Here is a 22955-nt window from a genome sequence, read left to right on the forward strand (position 1 = left end):
GCCCTGTCTCTTGCCTCATCACCCCTTCCGCTCCCCAGCGAGCCAATCTCTCCTTTCTATCTGAGGAACTTCCTGCGCCGTGACCACCGGCTCTCCCTCACAAGCTGGCCTGGCACCTCCAGGCCCTTGCCCTAGGATCTTGGAACTGGAGAACGGAAAACGCTGGGGTCGTAAGTGGGGGTGGGGCTCCCAAGGACGGGGTGCACTGCTCAAGGTCACCTGGCACCAGACTTGGGCAGAGTCTCTGACTGCACGGGGTGGGGGCGTCATTCCAGGTGAGGGTTGAAGGCTATGCCTGGGCTAAGCCTGGTGTTGGGATCGCCCTCCTCGTCACAGGTCCCCACTCTGGAACAGTGTCTTTGAACACCTGGGGAGGCTCATAGTAAGTCACCTCTCCGGGAATAATCTAACCTGACACCAAAATACACCACAGAGCTACAACCACCCAAACAGTGTGGTACTGGAGCGTGACTGCAGCTAGATGAATCAGCGGAACAGATAGCCATAGACTCGAGTATGTAGGAATTTAATGAACATAAAAGCGCCATTTCACATCAGTGCAGCAAAGGTGGTTTATTCAACCAAGTGTTGGGAGAATGGACTCGGTATCTGCGAAAAACAGCGTCCGTTCCATCTCTAAAGTCACATGGGGGCCAGCGCTGTGGCACAGCAGGTTAAGCCACAGCCTGCAGTGCCGGCATCCCATATGGGCATGAGTTCAAGTCCTGGCTGTTCCACTTCTGATCCAGCTCCCTAACAGCCTGGGAAAGCAGTGGAAGATGACCCAAGTGCTTGGGCCCCTGCATCCCCATGGGGGACCCGGATGAAGCTCCTGGCTCCTGGCTTCAGCCTGGCCCAGCCCCTGCCATTGCGACCATCTGGGGATGAACCAGAGAATGGAAGGTCTCTCTTTCTCCTGTGTCTCCCTCTCTCTCTCTTTCAAATAAATAAATAAATCTTTATTGAAAATGAATAAGTCACTCCAGATGGGTCAGAGTTCTCCACATTTATAAAACCACAGAGTTCTTTGGGATTTGCTTCCACATAACCGAGGGGTAGGAGTCAGGTTGGGAATTCAAAGAAATGGGAGTGACCTCTGTTCCCACAGCCACGGCGCCGGCAAGGACACCGCGGCCCATTTTGTTCTTCTCTCTAACTGGTGTGTACGTTTGCACAAGTGCAGAAGAAGTCGTGAGACTGGGGCAGCGTCGACAGCAGCAGGAGTCGACATGCCGCTCGGAACACCCACTCTTCCGGCCAGCGGTCGGAAGTAACAGGCGGGACTTGTCGGCCGCGTGAGCACCTGGGCTTTGGTTGTAAGGGAGACGGAAGCCACAGGGAGGGGACTGACCCAGCTTGGGTTTGCGAAGGACCCCCCACCCCGCCCCCGGGGCTGATTTCATTCTGTAGGCAGTGGCAGCAAAAGCGGCAGGGAGACAGCAGGGAGGGGCTGTCACAGGAGTCCAGACGAGGGCTCAGACCAGGTGGGGAGCCGCGGAGGTGTCAGGAGTCTGGGCACTGGGACAAATGTATCAAATTCAGGAGAGTGGGTCTAGCTGGGCACTCTCTGGGGACAGACCCTGCCCCCAGGACCTCCAGCGATCCTCAGCTCCTGTGCCCAGCCCCTGACGGCAACAAGGCCGCCTGGGGGAGGCAGGGGCGCTCCCACCCCCTCCGAAGGAGCCTGAGTCCCATGGGTGCTGAGAGCTCAGCCTCGGGGGGCGAGACCTGGGCAGGCTGGCAGCACGGAGCATGTGGCAGCAAAGCCAGTGAGATCTGGGCACTTTGGGGAAGAGGGCGACCTTGCTGGACTTCTGAGCTCAGAATCTGAACTCGACAAAAGCAGAAAAACGGACCACGTGTGTCGCACCCAGTAATTTTCAACTTCCTACAGATGCATGAATTCACTTTGCAGTTGGGTAAGCCCTGAAACAGGATACCCTCTGTTCTGGGCTGCTGTGGCAAGAGTTGGGGCTTGCTGGCGCCGTGGCTCAATAGGCTAATCCTCCGCCTGCGGTGCCGGCACCCCGGGTTCTAGTCCCGGTCAGGGTGCCGGATTCTGTCCCAGTTGCCCCTCTTCCAGTCCAGCTCTCTGCTGTGGCCCAGCCCAGGAAGGCAGTGGAGGATGGCCCAAGTCCTTGGACCCTGCACCCGCATGGGAAACCAGGAGAAGCACCTGGCTCCTGGCTTCGGATCAGCGTGGTGCACCAGCCGCAGCAGCCTTTGAGGGGTGAACCAATGGAAAAGGAAGACTTTCAGGCCGGCGCCGCGGCTCAATAGGCTAATCCTCCGCCTAGCGGCGCCGGCACACCGGGTTCTAGTCCCGGTCGGGGCGCCGGATTCTGTCCCGGTTGCCCCTCTTCCAGGCCAGCCCTCTGCTGTGGCCAGGGAGTGCAGTGGAGGATGGCCCAGGTGCTTGGGCCCTGCACCCCATGGGAGACCAGGAAAAGCACCTGGCTCCTGGCTCCTGCCATCGGATCAGCGCGGTGCGCCGGCCGCAGCGCGCCGGCCGCGGCGGCCATTGGAGGGTGAACCAACGGCAAAAGGAAGACCTTTCTCTCTGTCTCTCTCTCTCTGTCCACTCTGCCTGTCAAAAAATAAAAAAATAAAAAAATAAAAAATAAAAAAAAAAAAAAAGAAAAGGAAGACTTTCTCTGTGTGTCTCTCTCTCTCACTGTCCACTCTGCCTGTCAAAAAAAAAAAAAGAGTTGGGGCTCAAGCTGGGAGACAGGGGCCTCCTTGCTTCTGGCTACCAGCCCCCAAATAATTCTAGATGGATCTTAGGCAGACAAGCCCATGAGAAACCAGGCCTGGGGGGCTAGTGTTGACACTGTGCTTGCGTAGCACTTTGGGTTACCCTGGGGAAACTCAAGCTTTCCATCAAAGGCTAAGCAGAAGCACAGATCATCCCCAAAACGTCCTTTGGAATCATCACTTGGTGGCAGCCGGGGCAGGCACTTCCGCTTTCTGGTCTGTTGAGCAGGCAGTGTGACCTGGAGTCACGAGCCTGGGTATCCTGGCTCCCCACCACTTCCTGGGGGCGTGACCTCGGGCAACACCCGGCCCACATCTGGGCTCACCTGCAGCCACAGTGGTAGCTCCAAGCCGGCACATCCCACCACCCCTGTCGGCAGGCCTCCGAGGGCTTCAGTGCCACAGGAGTTTGTTCCACCCTGCCACGAGCAACCTTGAATTGGCCTTAGTGGCAACGTTAAGCCAGCACTGGGCAGTGTCCCGCAGTAAGGACCCCGGGTGACAATGCCAGGGCAGGCTCTACAGGGCTCCCCAGGAGGTCCCCAGCAGTGTTAGTAGGAAGTTTTAAGTCAGCCCATGTCTGCTAGCCTGGTCTAAGGAAAACCAAGCTCTTCCCCCACCTCCCCAGAAGGGAGGGTAGCAGCCCGTGCAGCACATGTTAGAATACAAAGTTCTGCCCACGCCCTGCTAACTTTCCAGGTGGTCCCAGCCTTCCCATCCTCCTCAGGAAAGCTCCCCAGGAGACTCCTCTTGGCCTGGTGCCAAATGGGCTACGCAGTCTGACAACATTGGCAATAAAACCTTGGGAGGAATTTCATCAGCTACACACCCAGCAAACCTGTTGTCCAGGGGAAGAGGGTCGGGGAGGGAGAAACAGCAGGAAGAACTGGACCCCACTCCCTTATATGCCCCAGTCTGAATGCAGACTTTTTTTCTTAAATTTTATTTATTTATTTATTTGAAAGGCAGTGTTACAGATAGGGAGATGGAGAGACAGAGAGAAAGGTCTTTCATCCATTGGTTCACTCCCCAGATGGCCACAATGGCTAGAGCTGAACCGATCAGAAGCCAAGACCAGGAGCCAGGAGCTTCTTCCAGGTCTTCTACACGGGCGCAGGGGCCCAAGGACTTGGGCCATCTTCCACTGCTTTCCCAGGCCATAGCAGAGAGCTGGATTGGAAATGGAGCAGCCAGGACTCGAACCAGCACCCATATGGGATGCCAGCACTGCAGGCAGTGGCTTTACCTGCTGCACCATGGCGCCAGCCGCCTCCGCCTTTTTTTTTTTTTTTTTTTTTTTTTTTTTTTTTTTTTTTTTTTTTTTTTTGACAGGCAGAGTGGACAGTGAGAGAGAGAGACAGAGAGAAAGGTCTTCCTTTGCCGTTGGTTCACCCTCCAATGGTCGCCGCGGCCAGCACGCTGCGTCTGGCGCACTGCGCTGATCCAATGGCAGGAGCCAGGTACTTCTCCTGGTCTCCCATGGGGTGCAGGGCCCAAGCACTTGGGCCATTCTCCACTGCACTCCCGGGCCACAGCAGAGAGCTGGCCTGGAAGAGGGGCAACCGGGACAGAATCCGGCACCCTGACCGGGACTAGAACCAGGTGTGCCGGCACCGCAAAGCGGAGGATTAGCCTAGTGAGCCGCGGCACCGGCTGCCCATCCGTTCTAATGGATGCTTTGCTCCCCCTCCTGTCTCACGTCTGAATTCTATGCGCGAAGACCAGAACCTGTACCCCAGCATCTCCACTAACAGTTTCACATGGTACAGCTTTCTGGGTTTCTCCCCTGCCTTTCCCATATTCTCCATTCTCGACATTGCACATCTAGGGACTACTGCCCACGTAAACCGGCAGCCCACAAGTCCTGGTCGCACATTGCTTAATCTGCCCTAGACATTTGGTGCAGGAAGCAGGACGGGCTTCTGAAATCCGAGCCCTCCTCGGCGCCGGAACCCTGAGGGCCCAGGAGCTGGTGCTGAGCCCTGCAGCACCGCAGCGTCCCAGGCCCAGCACTGTGTGCTGATTGGAACCGTGGAACTCCAGGGACAAGACTGACGTGGCAATGGGCCTGGAGGGCGAGGTCGTGGCAGTGAGGACTGCGGAGCAGCCTGTATGAGAAGCCCAGAAGGAAGAGACCGGCAGGCTGCACTCAGGCCAGCGGTGGAAGACAGCCGTTCTCCATGACCTGAAATCAGGCTTGGCATCCGACTGTGAAGGTGGAGGGGCTGCAAGAGAGGCTGCCCCCCCTCCCGCGGGCTCCTAGCCCAGCATCAGGACCCCGACAGGGAGAATGGGTGCTGACACGTGGCTGCACCCAAGGACACTGCGCTCCCAGCCTCCCCTGAACCTGCCAGGCCTACAGAAGGGCCCCTTCTCCCCGCGTTGTGGCGTAGTGAGCTAAGCCTCCACTTTCGGCACCGGCATCCCATATGGGTGCCGGTTCGAGTCCCGGCCGCCCCTCTTCTGATCCAGCTCTCTGCTATGTCCTGGGAAAGCAGTGGAGGATGACCCAAGTGCTTGGGCCCATGCACCTGAGTGGGAGACCTGGAAGAAGCTCCTGGCTCCTGGCTTCGGATTGGTGCAGCTCCAGCCGTTGCAGCCATTTGGGGAGTGAACCAGTGGATGGAAGACCTCTCTCTCTGTCTCTCCCTCTCTCTGTCTGTAACGCTGCTTCTCCAATAAATAAGTAAATATTTTTTAAAAAAGAAGAGTGTCCTTTCTGTTTCTAGAGAGGAAGCCTGAGAGTCACATGAAGGCCTCACGGGAGGCCAAGGCTCACACGTGACGCTGATCTTCCTCTGCCCCCACTGCTCCTAGACCCACTGGCGTTTTCTTAAAGGGCTGGCTAGAAAGTTCTTGAGTTCTTGAGACTTTCCTTGTAGGCCGTGTGGTCTCTGTCCAGCTCCTCAGTTCTGCTTTTGCTCTACTTAAAACAACCATGCAAAAATAGCCATGGACAGCAAGCACACAAAGGCCATGCCTGTGTTCCAGTAGAACTGCACACGCAGGGCTGGGCTCGCCACGCGCTGGAGTGTCTGGGTTCCGTTGTCAGCTCCAGCTTCCTGCTCATGCAGACCCTGGGAGGCCATGGTGACGGTTCAAGCAGTCGAGTTCCAGCCGCCCACATGGGAGACCTGGATGGAGCTCCTGGCTGCTGGCTTCAGCCCCTCTGGCTATTGCAGGCATTTGAAGAGTGATCCGTGGATGGGAGATTTCCTTCAGCTTCTCTCTCTCAAATAAAAACAATTAAAAAAAAAAAAAAAAAACAATATAGGGGCCGGCACTGTGGCATAGCAAGTAAAGCTGCCTCCTTCAGTGCTGGCATCCCATATGGGTACCAGTTCGAGTCCTGGCTGCTCCACTGCCAATCCAGCTCTCTGCTATGGCCTGAGAAAGCAGTGGAAGATGGTCCAAGTGCTTGGGCCCCTGCACCCATGTAGGAGACCCAGAAGTTCCTGGCTCCTGGCTTCCACCTTGGCCCAGCTCTGGCAGCCATGTTGGGAGTGAACCAGTGGATCTAAGATCTCTCTCTGTCTCTCCCTCTCCCTTTGTAACACTGCCTTTCAAATAACTAAAACGAATCCTTTTTTAAAAAAAATTTTTTTAAAGAAGACATTGGGCTGGCACTCTGGTGTACATCTCATACTCTGCCTACATCTCATACGGGTGCTGGTTCAAGTCCTGGCTGTTCCACTTCCAATCAAGCTCTCCATGATGGCCTGAAAAAGTAGTAGAAGATGGCCCAAGTCCCTGGGCCCCTGTACTCTCATGGGAGACCTGGAAGAAGCCCCGGCTCCTGGCTTTGGATTGGCCCTGCTCTGGTCATTGCAGCTATTTGGGGAGTGAACCAGCAGATGGAAGACCTCTCTTTTGTGCCTCTCTATAACTCTGCCTTTCAAATCAATAAATCTTTAAAAACAAACAAACCAACAAAAAAGACATTGCCAAGCATTTTCCAAAGCAGTTGAAATATTTTATGTTCCTACCAGCACACGATCAAGAGCTCTGATGCTCCCCACCTTGCCGACACTTGGCATAGTCAACCTCTCACATTAGTCACGCTGCTCTCTTGCATGTATGTGCTTTTAATTTGCATTTCCTCGATGAGTAGTGATGGTGTCACAATCTATACTTTACCAAACAAACCTACAGAAGGCCAAAATATTGGCCTTGGCCACATTTGCAGAGGTGTGACAACAGACTGCTTGCTTTGTTGTTTGTCTGCGGTATGGTCTTTCTCTTTACTGAGCTTTCTGAATTTTTAAAATGTGAATGCTTGCGCTGGGGCTGGCATTGTAGCATAGTGGGCTAAGCCACCATCTGCAACACCAGCATCCCATATGGGCACTGGTTCCAGTCCCGGATGCTCCACTTCCCATCCAGCACCTTCCTAATGGCCTGGGAAAGCAGCAGAAGATGGCCCTTGTGTTTGGGCCCCTGCACCTGGGAGACCCCAGAAGAAGCTCCCGGCTCCTGGCTTTGGATCAGCCCAGCCTGGGGTCATTGCAGCCATCTGAGGAATGAACCAAGGAATGGAAGCTGTCTCTCTCTGTGTGTCTCTCCTCTCTCTCCCACTCTTTCAAATAAATAAATAAATCTTTTTTAAAAATATAAATGCTTAACTTAATTTGTAGAATTATTTTTAAATGATAAAAACATCCCCCCAGCCCCATCTATTTGCTTTTATAAAAGACAAGGTATAATGACCACAACAGCAATGCACAAGTCATTAAGAAACATTTATTGAGCACCTGCTGTATACTCAGCACTGGGGGAGGGGCTGTGAAGCATAGAGGGACATGCAGGATGTGGTCCCTGCCCACGGGAGGTGTGAGGCCTAGGTGGAGAGACAAGGGCACTAGGACACGTGGGGAGTGGGAGATGTCCCAAGAGTGAGCTGGAAGGTGTTTGGGGTCAGAAGTGCCCAGGGACTCAAAGCCCCCACTCTCGGAGCCATAGCGGCCCAATCCGTGTGCCCTCGACAGCCTCCCCTGCCCTGAGCTGCTCCTTGTTCAGCCGCTACTCAAAGTGCAATGAAATAAGGAGGGACGGGTTAGATATGGGATGACTTCCGGGGACTGGGGTCTCCCTCCTAGAAAACCCTCTGCCTCCAGCACCCCCCTACCCACACAGATCCCACTAGAGGAGGCCTGTCCACAACACTGGACCCCACCTGTAGCGCTGCGAAAGGCCGACCGGGCAGCCCTGCTCCTGCCACCTGCCTGCCTACCTGCCCGCCCTTCTGGGCTGCGCTACCTGGGGCTGCGAGGGCGCCGGAGGGGCAGGACGGGGGTAAGGGAGAGCAGGAGACAGGGCTGGGCAGCCGAGGCCCCAGACAGTGCGTGGGAGCCCAGAACGGGATGCACCACGGGGCGGGGCGAGGCTGCTTCGGGGACCTCACCTTCCCCCAGCCTTCCCAGGACAAAGGGGGCATCATGGGCCAGGAGGGCACAGAGCCCCAGGCCCGTGCAGGCTGTGCCCATCTCAGAGTCACCTGCCCAACCTTAGAGGAGGTGAGGGGACTCCAGAGCTTCCGATGACGCCACACCCCTCCTTCAAAGTGCTATCCACGCCCTTCTCAAGGAACTGGGTCTGAGAACGCAGGGGAGGGCTGAGGCTAGGGGCAGGAGCCGGGCCCCAGCACCACCCACGGAGGAGGCAAGGATGGCCGCACGGGCAGGACAAGGCAACTGGCCCCGAGCCAGCACCAGCTCACCCCTGGGAGGGAGGGGACAGAGACAGCACAGGGAGGAAAAAGGGTTTAAATAACAGTTCATATAATAAAAATACCCAGCACTCGGGCGCCTATCACTCTACTGCCTAATTTCTTTTTAAATAATTCTAATGCCGGAGGCTGGGGGTAGGGGCTGCCAGAGTATGTACACAAGGAGGAGTTTAAATTAAAACACAAATAATAATTAAGACACACAAACTGAAGGGCAGATGAAGGCAGAGATGTGCAAGGGGCCTTCGGGGGGCCCCCCTGTTGTTTCCAGGAGCCAGCAGCCTCTGGCGGGCGGATTACGGCTTCCTCTTGGAGAAGACGAGTCGGCGTTTGGAGTGGTAGAAATCTGAGAGAGAGAGACATGGAGTCAGCCAGGCCACGAGGGGGCGCCACTGAGTCACACGCCCAAAGTCTACTGTGCAGAGGCTGGGACAGCCTCCCCTAAGGCAGGGACACCCTGCTAAGGGATGGGGAAGAACCCAGGGAGCACCCCTGTGCCTCACTGATGTGACTGTCCATGAGTCTGGTCTGGGCCACACTGCCCTGAGCAGGAGCCGCTACTTCTACGTGGCTATTTCCGGGGACTCAAATCCAGCACAAGCAAAGATCTGGTTCCTGGGACGCAGGGACCCCTGCACTGGACAGGCCCGCCCCTGCATAGAACTCTGCTGGTCAGCGCTGTGGGAGGCAGTCCACCAGTCCACAGAAAGTGTCCTGGCCCAGGTCCACAGGAGTCATCATTGTCATCACCATCAGTTCAGACCCAACTGAAAATGGCCCACAGGACGCTCGTCTGCACCCCTCAGCCTCAGCTGCCTCACCTACAAAACGAGGCGTGGGAGTGCGCCTCCAGCCCAGCAAGGAGGATGCCTGCCTCCCACACCAGGGTGCCTGGCTTCTATTCCGGCTCTCACTCCCGACTCCAGTTTCCTGCTAATGCCGACTCTGGAATTCCGGGCAGCCGCTGATGGCCCAAGAAATCGGTTTCCTGCGTTCCATGTGGGAGACCTGGATTGAATTCCCAGCTCCTGCCTGCAGCCCCAACCCAGGCTACTGAGGACATTTGGAGAGGGAACCAGCAGAAGGAAGCTTTCTTTGTGTCTCTTGAATGAATAAGTAATAAATTGCAAATGAGGCTTCTCCGTGGGAGTGCACTCTAAGGAGGAAATCAATGGTCTCTCTAAAGGCTTTGGTCCAGGGCCCGGCGTAATAGGTGACCAAATGCCAGCATCACTCATTCACCTTTCATGGAGCACCTGCTCCACCAGACACTGCTCTCCAGGCTGGGGACTCCACAATGAACAAGAGACGCCCAGATCCCTTTTTTGTGGGGCTGATATGCTAGTGGGAGAGACGGCCCGTGTCAAGGTCAGAAGGAACAGTGGATCCAGGGTAGAAAAATGCCGACGAGGACACGGCGGATAGGTGGGGGGAGGGAGGGACGCGTGTGTGATGAGGGGAGGGAATAAAGTTTGCAGAGGCCAGAATGGCGCTACGGCCAGTGTCCTCTCCCCAGCACACGCCCTGCGCGACCTCAGGCCAATCTCTCCCTCTCGGAGCCTCGTCTCCTTGGAAGGGGAGCAAGATTGTCTTCAGTCGCTCAGCAAGGACTGCCGGGTAATAAATACGCCCTGGACAAACGCTGGCTACAGCCCTGTGTGCAGCCTCACCTAGGCGGCTTCCCTTCTCGGGGACAAGCTGAAGCAAACAGGACAGGTCCCGCATGGGGGGGTTCCGAGGGCCCCAGTCCCCCCTAGCATCCCTCCCCACACCCGACCTCACCTGTCAGGCTGGTCTGCCGCCGCCGTTTCCGGCCCTGAGAGGTACCAGGCCCGCCTGGGGACTCCTCGGGCCGTTCCGGGGAGCGAGGTACCAGGGTGCAGGTCAGCGACAGGTCCACGTGGTCCTCCTGAGCCGCTGGCAGCAGGGCGGCTGAGGTGCTCGGCCGCTTGCACCCTGCCGGGTCCTCCCTGCCACCCCGGGGCCCCGGGGCCAGGTAGAGCTTGGGCAGACCCAGGCCCCGCACGCGCTCCCAGGCGAAGTTGCCCTCCAGCGGCGTCTCAGTGACAAAGTCGAAGTTCCAGCGTTCGCGGGCCTCCTGCAGGCAGTCGGCCATGAGTGCGTCGCAGTCTCGGCGCAGCTGCTCGCTGTCCACGGGCCCGAAGAGGCGGCGGCAAGCCTTGCTCCTGTGCGGGGGCTGTGGCGCCTCGTCCGACGGCTGCGACATGCTGCCTAGGGCTGGGACAGTGGAAGGGTGGCCTTGGTGAGGACGCTTCCCGGTTCCCAACAAGGACTTTCTACCGCACCCTGGCTGGGGCGGGGCATCCACCCCCACCCCCCAACAGACCCCAGGTGGGGGCAGAACTCAGCCAGCCAGGCACCCTGACGTCAATGGGGGCATGGGCAGCACGGGGCGAGCTTATGTCCACAGCATGACCTCACTGCAATGGCCTGGCCGGGAGCAGGGTCCTGTTTGCCATCAGCGTTATCAGCTAAAATCAATTTGTCCTCCCCTGAGGTGGCCCTCAGGGGTGTGAATTGCCAGAGTCCAGTAGTTTCCCAGTGATAGTCCTGGCCAGGAAGTCGGTTCCCAGAGGGAGGCGTAGGCAGGGGCTCCTCCAGCCTCCCAACACAACCTCCCCCATCATTCCTGCCTGGAAAAGTGAACCCCGGGCTTTGGAGTAAAAACACGCAGGCTGTCATCCCAGCCCCACGGCTTCCCACGTAGACGTTGCATGTCTCTGGGCCTCCGTTTCCTGGTCTATGGAAGCTGAGAGAGTGCCAGGGTGGGGGCAGGAGTCCCTCCAGGCAGGCCGAGCAGCAGCAGGTGTGACAGGGGCTGGGTTGGAGGGCAGGCTCCGCGGGGCGACCCCGACCAGTGGCTTAGCGTCTCTGCGCTCCCCTTTCCTCCTCTCTAGGAAGAGGCCGGTGACAGCAACAGTCTCAGAGGTGGGGGACATGCTTGGGCAGCACCTGGCCAAGGCGCTGAGAAGACCGTGGTGTTAGGACGCCTCTGTGCCTGCAGCTCTGGCTGGGCCTCCTCCCTGCCTCTCCCCCTCCAGACGGCAGCTGACAGGTGCCGTAGGCTGGGGGCCTTTCCCAAGGATGGCATCAGGTGGGTGGCCTCGGGGGAAGGTGGGGCGGGGTGGCGGTCTCTCCCCCGGCTGAGCCACATCCTGCCAGGCACACCAGGTGAGCCAAAGTCTGGACCCTTCACAGCCCTGCCTGCCTCCAAGAAACCCGTTTTGTGGGCAATGGACATGAAAGATGGCTGGTCCACCCAGGCTGCACACCTCCCACTCCGGAAAAGTGAGGGGGAGTCTGCTCGCGAGGGCGCCCTGCTCTGGCCTGACTCCAGCTTTTCCTGGGGACAGGACCAGATTCACAGGCTCTGGGGGGGACAGCTCTGCTGAAGCCACACCTGCCACACCTACCCCACGGCCCCTCCCACCCTGAGCACAGCCCCTAGCTCCACCATGCAGCTGGCTGGAGAGGAAAGTCACCCAGTGACCTCAGGCCAAGTTCAAAGGGCAGCTGCTTTACGAGATGAGACTTGCATCCCAAACCGCACAGCTAGAAAGGCAAAAGGCCACTGCCCCCCAAACAGGTCCCACAGGGCAGCAGCCGCAAAGGGCTCCGGTAACCGCTGTCCACCCTCTCCAGGGCACAGCCATCCTCCAAAAAACTGGATTTGAATGAGCTCCTTTACAGAGAAGTGGGGACCAAGGCTGGGGTAGTCACTGAATCGAGGCCCGCAAGCGGTCATCCTGGGTTCCTGGCCCCCTTCCCCAGTTCTGAGGCCCACCAGAATCCCCACGGTTGGGGGGCACTTTTTAGAAATCTGCATCGACCCCCTATCCCCACCCGAGCGACTCAGTTCAAACAGAAGGGGATTTAAGTCGGTGTTTGGCACCGTCACCCAGCTAGGCCCTCTTGAGGTGCCAGCCAAGAGGGGAACACACTGGTGGGTCTGACAAGGACGCTGCGTGGGTGCCCCATGGGCGAGGGCGGGGGGCGGGACCGCCCCCTCCCACCAGCGCTGTCCTCTCCTGGGTCTCTCCTCCCCAGGCCACCGAGGGGAACCTCCCCGGGGATGCCTCAGGCTTCAGCCCCCAGCTGGCCAGTGAATCGTAGGGGCTCAGTAAGTGCTGTAGAGCCCACGGCCGTGGGGCGCTGCCTGGGTGGTGGGGGGAGGCTGCGAGCGGCGCCCCGGGCTCGCGGGGCTGGCTGGCCCTTCGCGCCGGGGCCGGCAGGGGGCGCCGGGCCCCAGGGTACTCCGCGTCGGAGGGCGGTGCGTGGGCAGGGCCCGGGCGCCGGGAGCGGCCGTGATGAGTCAGTTTCCTGCCCCGCGCTCCCGCCCGCCGGGACTTCGCTTCCACTCCGGCCTCGCGTCACCCGAGGCGGGGAGGGCAGGAGGGGCCCGCGCCGCAAACACGTCACGCTGAGCCGTCCGCACACTCGACTCACACACACACACACACACACACACACACACACACACACGCAGGGGCGCGCCGACAGGTAGACACGCAGAGACCGACACAGCCGCAGACGCACGGGTAGGCACATTGAGAGACACAGACCCCACGCGCGCGCACGGACACTCCGGGGCGGCGGACTCGGAGACGCGCGCGGCCCCTGCGCATGCACAGGCGCGCCGGGACCTGGCCCCTCCACCTTATCTCCACGCCCAAAGCACGGGATGAGTCAGATCCCTGGAAAATAAAAATAGACGGCCGCAAAGAAAACAAAACCGCTCGAAAGTCCTCCCCGAACCGCGACGTGGAGGGCGGGAACCTGGGAGGAAGGAGTCTCGGCGCCCCCGAGGGCCCGGTCCGGCCGCAGGGTCTCGGAGCGCCCGCGGCGGGGGGCGCGCGAGGGGCCGCTGCCCGAGCCCGTGCCTGAGCGCACCCCCACCCCCTGCTGCGCTCAGCCCAGGTCGGGCGCCCCGCCCGCGCGCAAGGCAGCCGCGCCCCCCGCCCCCAGAAGCCCCACCCGGCCGCGATGCGACCCCTCCTGACGGTCCCCTGGCCCCGAGCTTGGGGGCGGCGCGTCCCACTGCTCGGCGGTACCGAGCTCCGCTCTCGCCCGGGGCTCCAGGGCCGGGCCCAAGGGCAGGCTGGGCCGGGGTCCTCCAAGTCGCGGCGGGGAAGCCGTGGGTGGAACCCCTGCGACGGCCCGTCCCCCTCCAGGTTCCCGATGGTGCGCCGCGGAGTGGGGACCGGACACCCGCTCCTGGACCTCTGAGTGTCCCGGCTTCCCTGGGAACATGCCGTGCCGGCCAAACAGGTCACTGTGCCGACTGGGGGGGACTGAGTCTGCGGCGGGGCGGGGGACGGAGCTTGGGTCCATGCCCCGGGGTCTCCTTGTCACAGTGAGTCACCGCCTCCCTCGTCCTCAGGGGACGTGTCCTGGCAAGTTCCCGAGGGCCAGGGACACAGCCGGCGCTGACCTCAGAGCCCCGCCGGCTGGCGGGCGCGGCAATGAAGGGGCACTGGACTCGGGAACCAGCATCCGAGACCCGCCCCAGCACCGACCCCAAATAAACTGGTGCCACTCTGCGTCCCCCGCCCCTCCTGGAGCCAGTGGCTTCGTCCCCACGACGCGAGCGAGCTCCCGGGCTGCTACATCCACGCCTCCCCTCGCCCCAGCTGGGTTTCGAGGGGAGCCGCGCGCGGGCGGGGATCCCTGGTGCTCTGGCTCCGCTGTCCACCCGGAGTCCCCGGCGCGTCCCGCCCCCCGGCACGCGCGCCCCTGCGAGCGCGCCCGGACCCACGCAGTCGTCCACCTGCCACGGAACCATCTGTGAACACGCCGCGCTCGGCGGCCGCGGGTCCCCGCGACAGCCACACGCGGACACGCCGGGCTCCGCTCCGAGCTGCCGCCGGGGCTCGGCTGCCGCAGCCTCACCTTCTCTGTGTCTCGGTGTCTTCGTGACTCGGCGCCCGCCTCTGGCTCTCCGAGGACTGGCTCTGCGGCTGCCCACACCTCGGCGGGCGCCGCTCGGCCAGGCCCTGATATAGCCGCCGCCCCGCCCCGGCCCGCCTCTCGAGGCGGGCCCCGGTGCTCGGCCCACCTCGCAGCCGGGGCCGGGCGGTACCCGCGCGCGCGCTGGTCCTTGAGGAAGCCTGGCCGAGCTCCAACGGGACTGCCGGCCCGGGAGCCTCGCGTGCTGCGGGCGGGCGCGCCCTCCTCCCACGGCCGGCGCCTGCGTTCGTTTCCTCGCGAACTGAGCCGCAAGTCTGAATTTTTTAAGTCGGGGCAGGGGGGCGGTTGGCACTGCCAGGGAGAGGCAGGGGCGACAGGATGAGGCCCCTTTCTGCCCCCGTGCTAGCCGACTCTGGACAAGGATTTCCCTGGTGCAGAAAACAGATCAGAAGGGATGACATTAATTTTTTTAAAAAATTATAAATAGTAAAAATGATGTGCCTGTCTTGGCAATGTTCAGAAACGCCCCCACTATATTCCCGCTGAGCCCCCTCCCAGAAGCACCTGTGCCAGGCGTACACCCCGTCATTTCACAGAGGAGCGAACCGAGGCCCGCAGAACCTGCAATGTTGTGGTGGGCCCTTGGCACAGGTGGTTAAGACTCTCTTGGGGATGGCCACATCCCACCTGGGTGCAATGTCAGGGTTCCAGTCCCAGCTCTGCTTCCAATCCCAGCTTCCAGATAATTAATGCAGGCCCTGGGAGGCAGCAGGTGATGGCTGAAGGACCTGGGTCCCTGCCGGCCCCATGGGAGACCCACATGGGGTTCCTGGTTCCTGGCTTCAACCTGACCCAATCCCAGCTGGTGCAGGTCTTTGGGGAATGAACCAGGGAATGGGAGATCTCTCTGTCAATCTTCCTTTGTTTTTCAAATAAACATAAGTAAATTGCTTTTGTAGAAAATGAAGTAGGCACATTTGCTGTTTATCAAATGCACCAGGGAAGGAGGCATCGGGGACTCTTCAGAAAGGGTCAAGCTGACCTCCAGAAGAAAGGGAGAAGTCAGACCCTGAGCCAATCTGCACCCCACTACAGCCGCCTCCCCCTCCCCAGAGCAAATTTGGTGAGTTCACTAGAGCAGCCCCCACCGCTCACCCAGTTCTGGGGCTAGACCTCCCCCCGCCCCCAAGCTGGCTCTGGTGGCAATGCTGGCCTTTTGCCTCCTGCCGGGACCACACTGTGGTCCCCGTGTGTTTCTGTGGCCCAGGATGAGGGAAAGGTCCGCTGGCCATCACTTCCAAGCAGCTCACTGAGGAGCCTTTGATAGGGGCATCCGGAAGTGTCCACTGGCGCTTCTTGCCGGACACGAAACCTCCTCCTCCTTCACCTTCGCCTCCTGCCTTCACCTGTCCCGTTTGCAGTTTTGCTGTCTGGAAACTGCAAAGAATGGAGTGTTTGTGTGAGCAGAAATGCCAGTAGAAGGCAGAATCCAGGCTTGGAGCGGCTGTAACTGCTGACACCGCAGGCTGTGCAGTGTCTGGGAATCTCTGCCCAGGCATGCCCGGTCGGCTTCCCCTAGGCAGCTGACCTCAGGGAGGACAGCCCTGCTGCTCCTCGGCCGTGGGGACGGGAGCCCTCGGGGGTGGGGAGCGAGCGTGGCAGCAGCCCCCCACCACCTGCCTGCCCCAAAGTCAGACCAAGACTGGAGGGGACCTCGGCACCTCCCCGCCCCCACTTGGTCCCAAGGCGAAGCTTCGAGTGTCCAGCAGAGGCCAGGCACCTCTCCCCCCGCTGGACTCTCAGGCGTTGCAAATAGACTTGACATTGTCTGCCTGTTTACTCTGGGGGGAAAAGCCTTTTTAATGAAGGCTTGCAGTGAATTATTTAAAGTTTTGTGGAACTGAGCTTCACAATGAAATAATTCTTTTTGTTGGTGGGCAGTAAAAAGAATTGCAGTAGCTTCTGCCTTAATACCACAACAGTATCCAACAAGGACTTTTACAGCACCCATTATGTGCCTAATACTGTTTCATACTGTGTACACACACACATATATTTGTGACCTTGCTCTCCGGGTGGCCACTTGTAGCCTGTAGATAGCAGGGGAGTGAGCTTGTAGAAATAATAAGATGTGACTTCCAACATACACACTCACACACACACACCATCTGACTCCCAACACACATGTACTCATACACACAACATGTGACTCCTAACACACACGCACTATCTGTGACTCCCAACACACACATGTACTCATACACACAATATGTGACCCCCAACACACACACACTCACATACACAACATGTGACTCCAACACACACATCTACACACACAGCATGTGACTCCAACACATACACACACACACTCAAATCTGACTCCCAACACACATGCACATACAAATATGTGACTCCCAACACACACATGCACACATACAACATGTGACTCCCAACACACACTCACATACACACACTCATACACAATATGACTCCCAACACACAACACACTCAAGATCTGACTCCCAACACATATACATACACACAATATGTGACTCCCGACACACACAATCACAGTCGGTTCAGAGAAACTGAGGCCAAAGTCTTCTTGGAGGTTTGGGGGTCTCCTGTCTAGGATCCTAAAGCAGGCTAGGAAGAGGAGAAGGCCTGGGGGAGACAGAGCAGCCACCAGGAGACACATGTTGGGACATGTTCCGAGGGCCAGAGGGCCGGTCAGGACTGCAGCCTGCTGCCCGGGCATGCTCTCAGGAAAGCTAGCCGCTTCGGGACCGAGAGAGCTTCAGCCTGGGGAACACACGTGGGTCCAGGCCAGCACCCCGCCCCCACCCGGGCCCAGGGCAGGGTGGGCGGGGCCGGGGGAGAGGTGACAGAGAGGAAAGTGGGAAGCAGAGGCCACAGCAGGAGGATGTGAGGCAGGCTGGATGGTGGCTGCAGGAGCTGCCTGGGAAGCGAGAGGAAGTGTGGAACAAGGTCACCACTTCTTAGAAGAGGGCTGGGGAGTCCCAGACAGGGGCAGGCAGCTCTCCGAGGAATTCACCTCCACACAGGCTCCCGAGAAGTGAGACCCCGCACAAGAGGCGGAACAGAGAAACTACATACTGGCGAAGCAGAAGAAGCCTGCTGGCCTTTTAAGACATAGTAATAATCAAAAGAAGAAGAATGAGGTGGAGAGTCCCCTCCCCGGGCTGCCGGGGGCTTTACCCAGCCAGCACCGCGTCGCCACAGGCCATCCAGTAATGCAGAGAAATTCGTGATGGAATTGGTGTCACAGACTCACTCGCAGCCTCCCAAGCCTGAAATGTCACCATTGGAAACCATTCCTCTGCGGGAAGTTCTGGTCTCCATTAGGTAAGATCATACAGGCAAAGCACGTAGCCTGGCACCCAGGGACCCCTCCATAAAAATTCATTGTTGCGACGGCTGTACAAACACACCCAGAAAAAGCACCTGTGGAATTTAGCAATCACTCCCACTTTAGTGGGTATATTAGCTCAGTTTCCAGAAAGCACCCGCTGAAGAGGGGACTGGCTTGAAAGGGGCTGACTGGGGGCTGCTTTGCAATCAGCACCCATCTGGGTGTAAGGCAAACAGGATCGGGGGGAGAGAGGAGGCTGGAGGCTTTGGGGAGGCCAAGGCTCATCCGCCAGGAGCTGGGATGGCCCCACAGCGTTTCCTAATTGAAGGGTGGGTGCGAGCCCTTCATATTGCTCCTTGGATCGGAGGTGGCTGTCCCTGCGGGAGGAGACCCACACGCGGGCCAGAGAGCTCCCTCGGCGGAGCCGACGCCTGCAGAGGGACTTAGCTGCCCGGTCACCAGCCAGCACTCCAGGCAGCCAAGGCAGGGGTACCCGAATCTTGCAGGGGCTTCTGGGCAGCCTGGCACAGTGTGAGTGAGTCCATCTGTCCATCTGAGGCAGGGGTGGAGCGCACGGGGTCCCTGGGCGGTATAAGGCCTATGAAATCATTCAGGCTGTTCCTGCCAAGGCAACCGCAGGCAGGACTCGAAATTCAATAAATCTGCAGCGGGCTAATGTTTAAGTCGATCACTCTGCACTGCCCACACATGTTCTAGATATCCAAATGGAACCTTGGCAGAAAAAGGTTCCCAGCCCTGAGTTGGTGAGGGAGGCGAGGGGCCACCCGAGGGTGGAAGGGCCCACTGTGCCTTTGCAGAGGGGGCTCCCTCTCCCTGGAATGAGGCTGTGAGTGCCCTTGACCCCGCCCCACTCCATGTTATGCCTGTTGAACTCCTACTGATCCTTCACGACCTAACCCAACCCAGTGCCCCTGCTGAGCAAGCCTCTCCGCTCTGCCCGATGGCCTGCTTGGTCTGTGCACCTGTGCAGTCCCTGGGGCGGGGAACGTGGAGGGGGTAGGCCCATGTTTTATTCATCTCTACCTTGGAGGCCTAGCAGTCTCGGCCTGCAGCTCCGGGAATACGCATGCAAGGGCCATGTTTGGCCACACTCCGGGGTTAGGCCTCGTGCCACTGCTTCTGAGCCCTGTTATGTATCCACTCATTCACTCGTAATTAACACTCACTGCTCAAACCAGAATCTAGAATACTCAGACCACGGACACTTTCCCTCATCTTCCACCCCTACTACCAAGGAAACACTAGCTTGAATTTTATGTTTACTTTTTATTTTGAGATTTATTTTATTTATTTCAAAGAGAGAGAGAGAGAATCTTCCATCTGCTGGTTCACTCCCCAGATGGCCACAAGGGTCAGGGCTGGGCCAGGCCAAAGCCAGGAGCCAGGAGCACTATCTGGGTCGCCCACGTGGGTGGCAGGGGCCCAAGCTCTCGAGTCATCTACTGCTGCTCTCCCAGGAGCATTGGTGGGAAGCTGATGGGAAGCAGAGCGGCTGGGATACAGATGCCGACTCGGCAGGCAGCGGCTTAACCCGCGGGAGCCGCAACACTGGCCCCAGATTCTTTTTTCTTTCTTTTTTTTTTTTTAATTTATTTGACAGGTAGAGTTATAGACAGTGAGAGAGACAGAGAGAAAGGTCTTCCTTCCATTGGTTCACTCCCCAAATGGCCACCACGGCCGGCGCTGTGCCGCCTTGATCCGAAGCCAGAAGCCAGGTGCTTCTTCCTGGTCTCCCACGCGGGTGCAGGAGCCCAAGCACCTGGGCCATCCTCCACTGCCTTCCAGGGCTAAGCAGAGAGCTGGACTGGAAGAGGAGCAACTGAGACTAGAACCCGGCACCCATGTGGGATGCCGGCACCGCAGGCGGAGGATTAACCAAGTGAGCCATGGCTCTGGCCACCCATGGCCGAGGCGGTCCTGCCCATGCATTTTCCAGCTGCTGTCTCCATCCCTCGGTGCGGCCCCTGAAGGTCAGACAGGAGCATAGGACTGGCTCTAGCCACTGAAGAAGGAACATGAGTGACTTGTCTCTGGGGCTGAGGCTAAGTGAAATCCTCCAGGCTTTCGGCTCCGGCCCAGGTGAGGTCTCAGATGGTGCCGCTGCAGCACGGAGGCGCCCCCAGCAGCCAGCCTGCGGCCCTGAGCGAAGCGTGGAGCAGAGCCCCGCCAGCTTGCGTGGGAGGCACCTGTGTGGACGAGGCGTGGGGGTTACTTGATTCCGTGCACAGCCTTACCTGAGCTCCGCAAGGGAATGGGGCTGCTGGCTGTGGTGTGAGGGAGCTGAGATTCCGTAGGGATGCGCTCTCTTTTGGAGTCTGGCTGGGGACAGCGCCGGCATTAAGCCTAAGCCTTAAGAAGGTCTAGCGGGCTCTGGTTTTGCCTCCTTGGGGACCTCAAGCCACCAGGCAAGCAGTTCTGTTCCCCTCTGTCCTCCTCGCTGTGAGAAGTCCCGTAGAAGGGCCACACGGAGGATAACCGAAGGCCCCCAGACAATAGCCAGAACCACTGGGCAGCCGCGTGGCTACCACCTTGAAAGCTGGTCCTGCAGCCCCGCTGAACCTCTTGACTGAAGCCACACAGAGCAGATGTCTTCAGCAGCACTGCCCAGACGGCAGAATTGGGAGCAACCCTTTCCTGTGACTCCCGCTGCGTTTTAACAGGGCTTGTTAGGCAGCGAGACAAATTAAAACGTGGCGTGGCCAGTCACCTTCTGTTTTTTAAGTATCCAATTCCCTCTTTTCCTGCCGATTGGCATGTGGGTTATTTCCAATCTTCTGTTATTATACATGGAACTGTTATAAGTATTTTTTTAAGAAAAGCTATTTTTATTTGAAAGCTAGAGGAACAGAGAAAGATCTTCCATCTGCTGGTTCGCTATCGCCAAATGATTGCAACAGCCAGGCTGTAACCAGGAGCCTGGAACCCCGCCCTGGTTTCCCACATGGATGACAAGAACCCAAGCACTTGGGCCATCCTCTACTGCTTTACCAGGCGCATTAGCAGGGAGCTGGATCACAAGTGGAGCAGCCAGGACTCAAACCGGCGCCTCACTATGGAACATACCTCTGGGGGTTATGGGCAAGAGTTTCTTTTGGACACACATAGTAGTCTCTTGATAGTCTCCTATCAAGAGAAAAGTGATTAGAGAACCATCACCCAGGTTTTGGGCCTCACTGTCTCTCTCAGGGTTTCTGGGAGAAGTCTGAAGTACCGAATACATGTTGCATTTTGTGGGGGAACAAAAGGCAATCCAAAGGAATGAAGCCCTAATGGTGGAACTTCAGATCCTGTGACATCTGAGGATAGCTATTTGGTGGCCAGGGAACCTGCCCACAGATTCTGAGTTCAGGTGTGTGAGCCTCGACACCTTCGAAGCCTCCAAGACACCCTCCCCCAAGGCCCTTCAGCTCACAACTGCCTTCCGGATAATTGCAAAAGGACACGGATTATGCATTACATTTTTTTCTTTCCTAATTACTTTTAAATTCCTCCCAAGAAAAGGTCCAGTATACATCAAAGTGCTGAAGGTCTTGGGTTTGAAGTCTCTCTCTCTTTTAAAAAAAGATGTATTTATTTATTTGAAAGGCAGAGTTACAGAGAGACAGAGAGAGATCTTCCATCCACTGGTTCACTCCTCAGATGGTTGCAATGGCCAGTGCTGGATCAGGCCAACACCAGGAGCCAGGAGCCAGGAGCTCCATCTGGCTCTCTCACATGGTGGCAGGGGCCCAATCACTCAGGCCATCCTCTGCTGCTTTCCCAGGCCATAGCAGAGAGCTGGATCAGAAGTGGAGCAGCCGGGACTCAAACCGGCGCCCATATGGAATGCTGGCACTACAGACGGGGGCTTTACCCGCTGTGCCCAGTGAGGGGTCTCTGACAGCAGTGATGTCAGATCCTTACCTCACTCGTCAACACTCCCCCACCTCCCACGTACACATGCCCCTTTCAGAACAGCTGTTCCAGACGCACAAGCAGACAGCGTGGCTGAGGTCATACAGGCAGGGGTCAGAGCTCCCCCTCCCCTCAGCTGCTTGCCTGGCTTCACTTCTCTAGGGTGGCTCTGTGTGTCCCCTGTGATCCCAAGGCCAGCAGCACCACTGTGGAATGCAACAGTTGCAGCCCCCAAGCCCCATGTGCTGGTGGTCCCTCTGGGGTCAAGCTCAGAGCCAGGGAGATGTTACCCTCTCCTGCGTGGCTTCCAACAGCCCTGCACCTGCTGGGAGAAGCTATGTCTAAATCTCCTCCTGGGCGCAGCCAGCTGCTCAGGGCTGGACTTAGGGAAAACAGCCGGGGGGTGGGGGGGGCACAGCGTCCGAGAGAGTTGGTTGTGTTGTTTTTTTTTTTTTTTTTTTTTGACAGGCAGAGTGGACAGTGAGAGAGAGACAGAGAGAAAGGTCTTCCTTTTGCCGGTGGTTCACCCTCCAATGGCCGCCACAGCCGGCGCACCGCGCTGATCCTATGGCAGGAGCCAGGTACTTCTCCTGGTCTCCCATTGGGTGCAGGGCCCAAGCACTTGGGCCATCCTCCACTGCACTTCCCTGGCCACAGCAGAGAGCTGGTCTGGAAGAGGGGCAACCGGGACAGAATCCGGCGCCCCGACCGGGACTAGAACCCGGTGTGCCGGTGCTGCTAGGCAGAGGATTAGCCTAGTGAGCTGCGGCGCCGGCCTGAGAGAGATGTTTTGATGACACTGGCCACTGTAACAGATAGACCCTCACATCTCAGTGACAGCCAATGAAATGGAATTTTTCAGCCACATATGAAACCAGTAAGAGGTGTTCGGGTTACAGGTGACTGACTACCATTCAGGGTTCCGGGATTTAAAAAAAAAAAAAAAAAAAGATTTATTTTATTTGAAAGGCAGAGTGACAGAAGGATCTTAACATTTCTGCTTCTAGCAGGCGAGGGACAAAGACCACAGAGAAGGCCTGGCTCTGAAATCATGCCCACTCCCTCCCCCACCCCCCACCTAGACACACAGGGACCACATGTGGGATGACCTGGAGCCATGGCCACCGCTGCAGGGAGCAGGACAGAGGGGACCCCTTCCTCTCCCTCGTCTTCCTACGCCATGGTCTCTCCTGACTGGGTGTCATGGCCACAAGAACAGTGCCGCTTCTCCACTGCAGAGCCTGGACTTCAGTCTTTTCG

At 58.2% G+C, this 22955-nt stretch overlaps 1 protein-coding gene across 2 annotated transcripts; it reads right to left on the minus strand.

The window, feature by feature from the left end:
* Positions 1-7480: 7480 nt before the first annotated feature.
* On the minus strand, positions 7481-14512 carry CDKN1A (cyclin dependent kinase inhibitor 1A). Of its 2 annotated transcripts, none has more exons than XM_002714669.5 (3): positions 14390-14512; positions 10262-10717; positions 7481-8825 (listed from the first exon to the last, which is right to left on the minus strand). In XM_002714669.5, the coding sequence occupies exons 2-3, from the start codon at positions 10704-10706 to the stop codon at positions 8776-8778; spliced, it is 495 nt and encodes a 164-aa protein (XP_002714715.2). In that variant the 5' UTR covers positions 10707-10717; positions 14390-14512; the 3' UTR covers positions 7481-8775. The 2 variants fall into 2 exon arrangements, with proteins under 2 accessions (XP_002714715.2, XP_051710765.2); XM_051854805.2 differs by lacking the exon at positions 14390-14512 and adding an exon at positions 13063-13189.
* Between the last annotated feature and the right edge of the window lie 8443 nt (positions 14513-22955).

Source organism: Oryctolagus cuniculus, chromosome 5, assembly GCF_964237555.1.
Source record: "Oryctolagus cuniculus chromosome 5, mOryCun1.1, whole genome shotgun sequence".
Taxonomy (NCBI): domain Eukaryota; kingdom Metazoa; phylum Chordata; class Mammalia; order Lagomorpha; family Leporidae; genus Oryctolagus; species Oryctolagus cuniculus.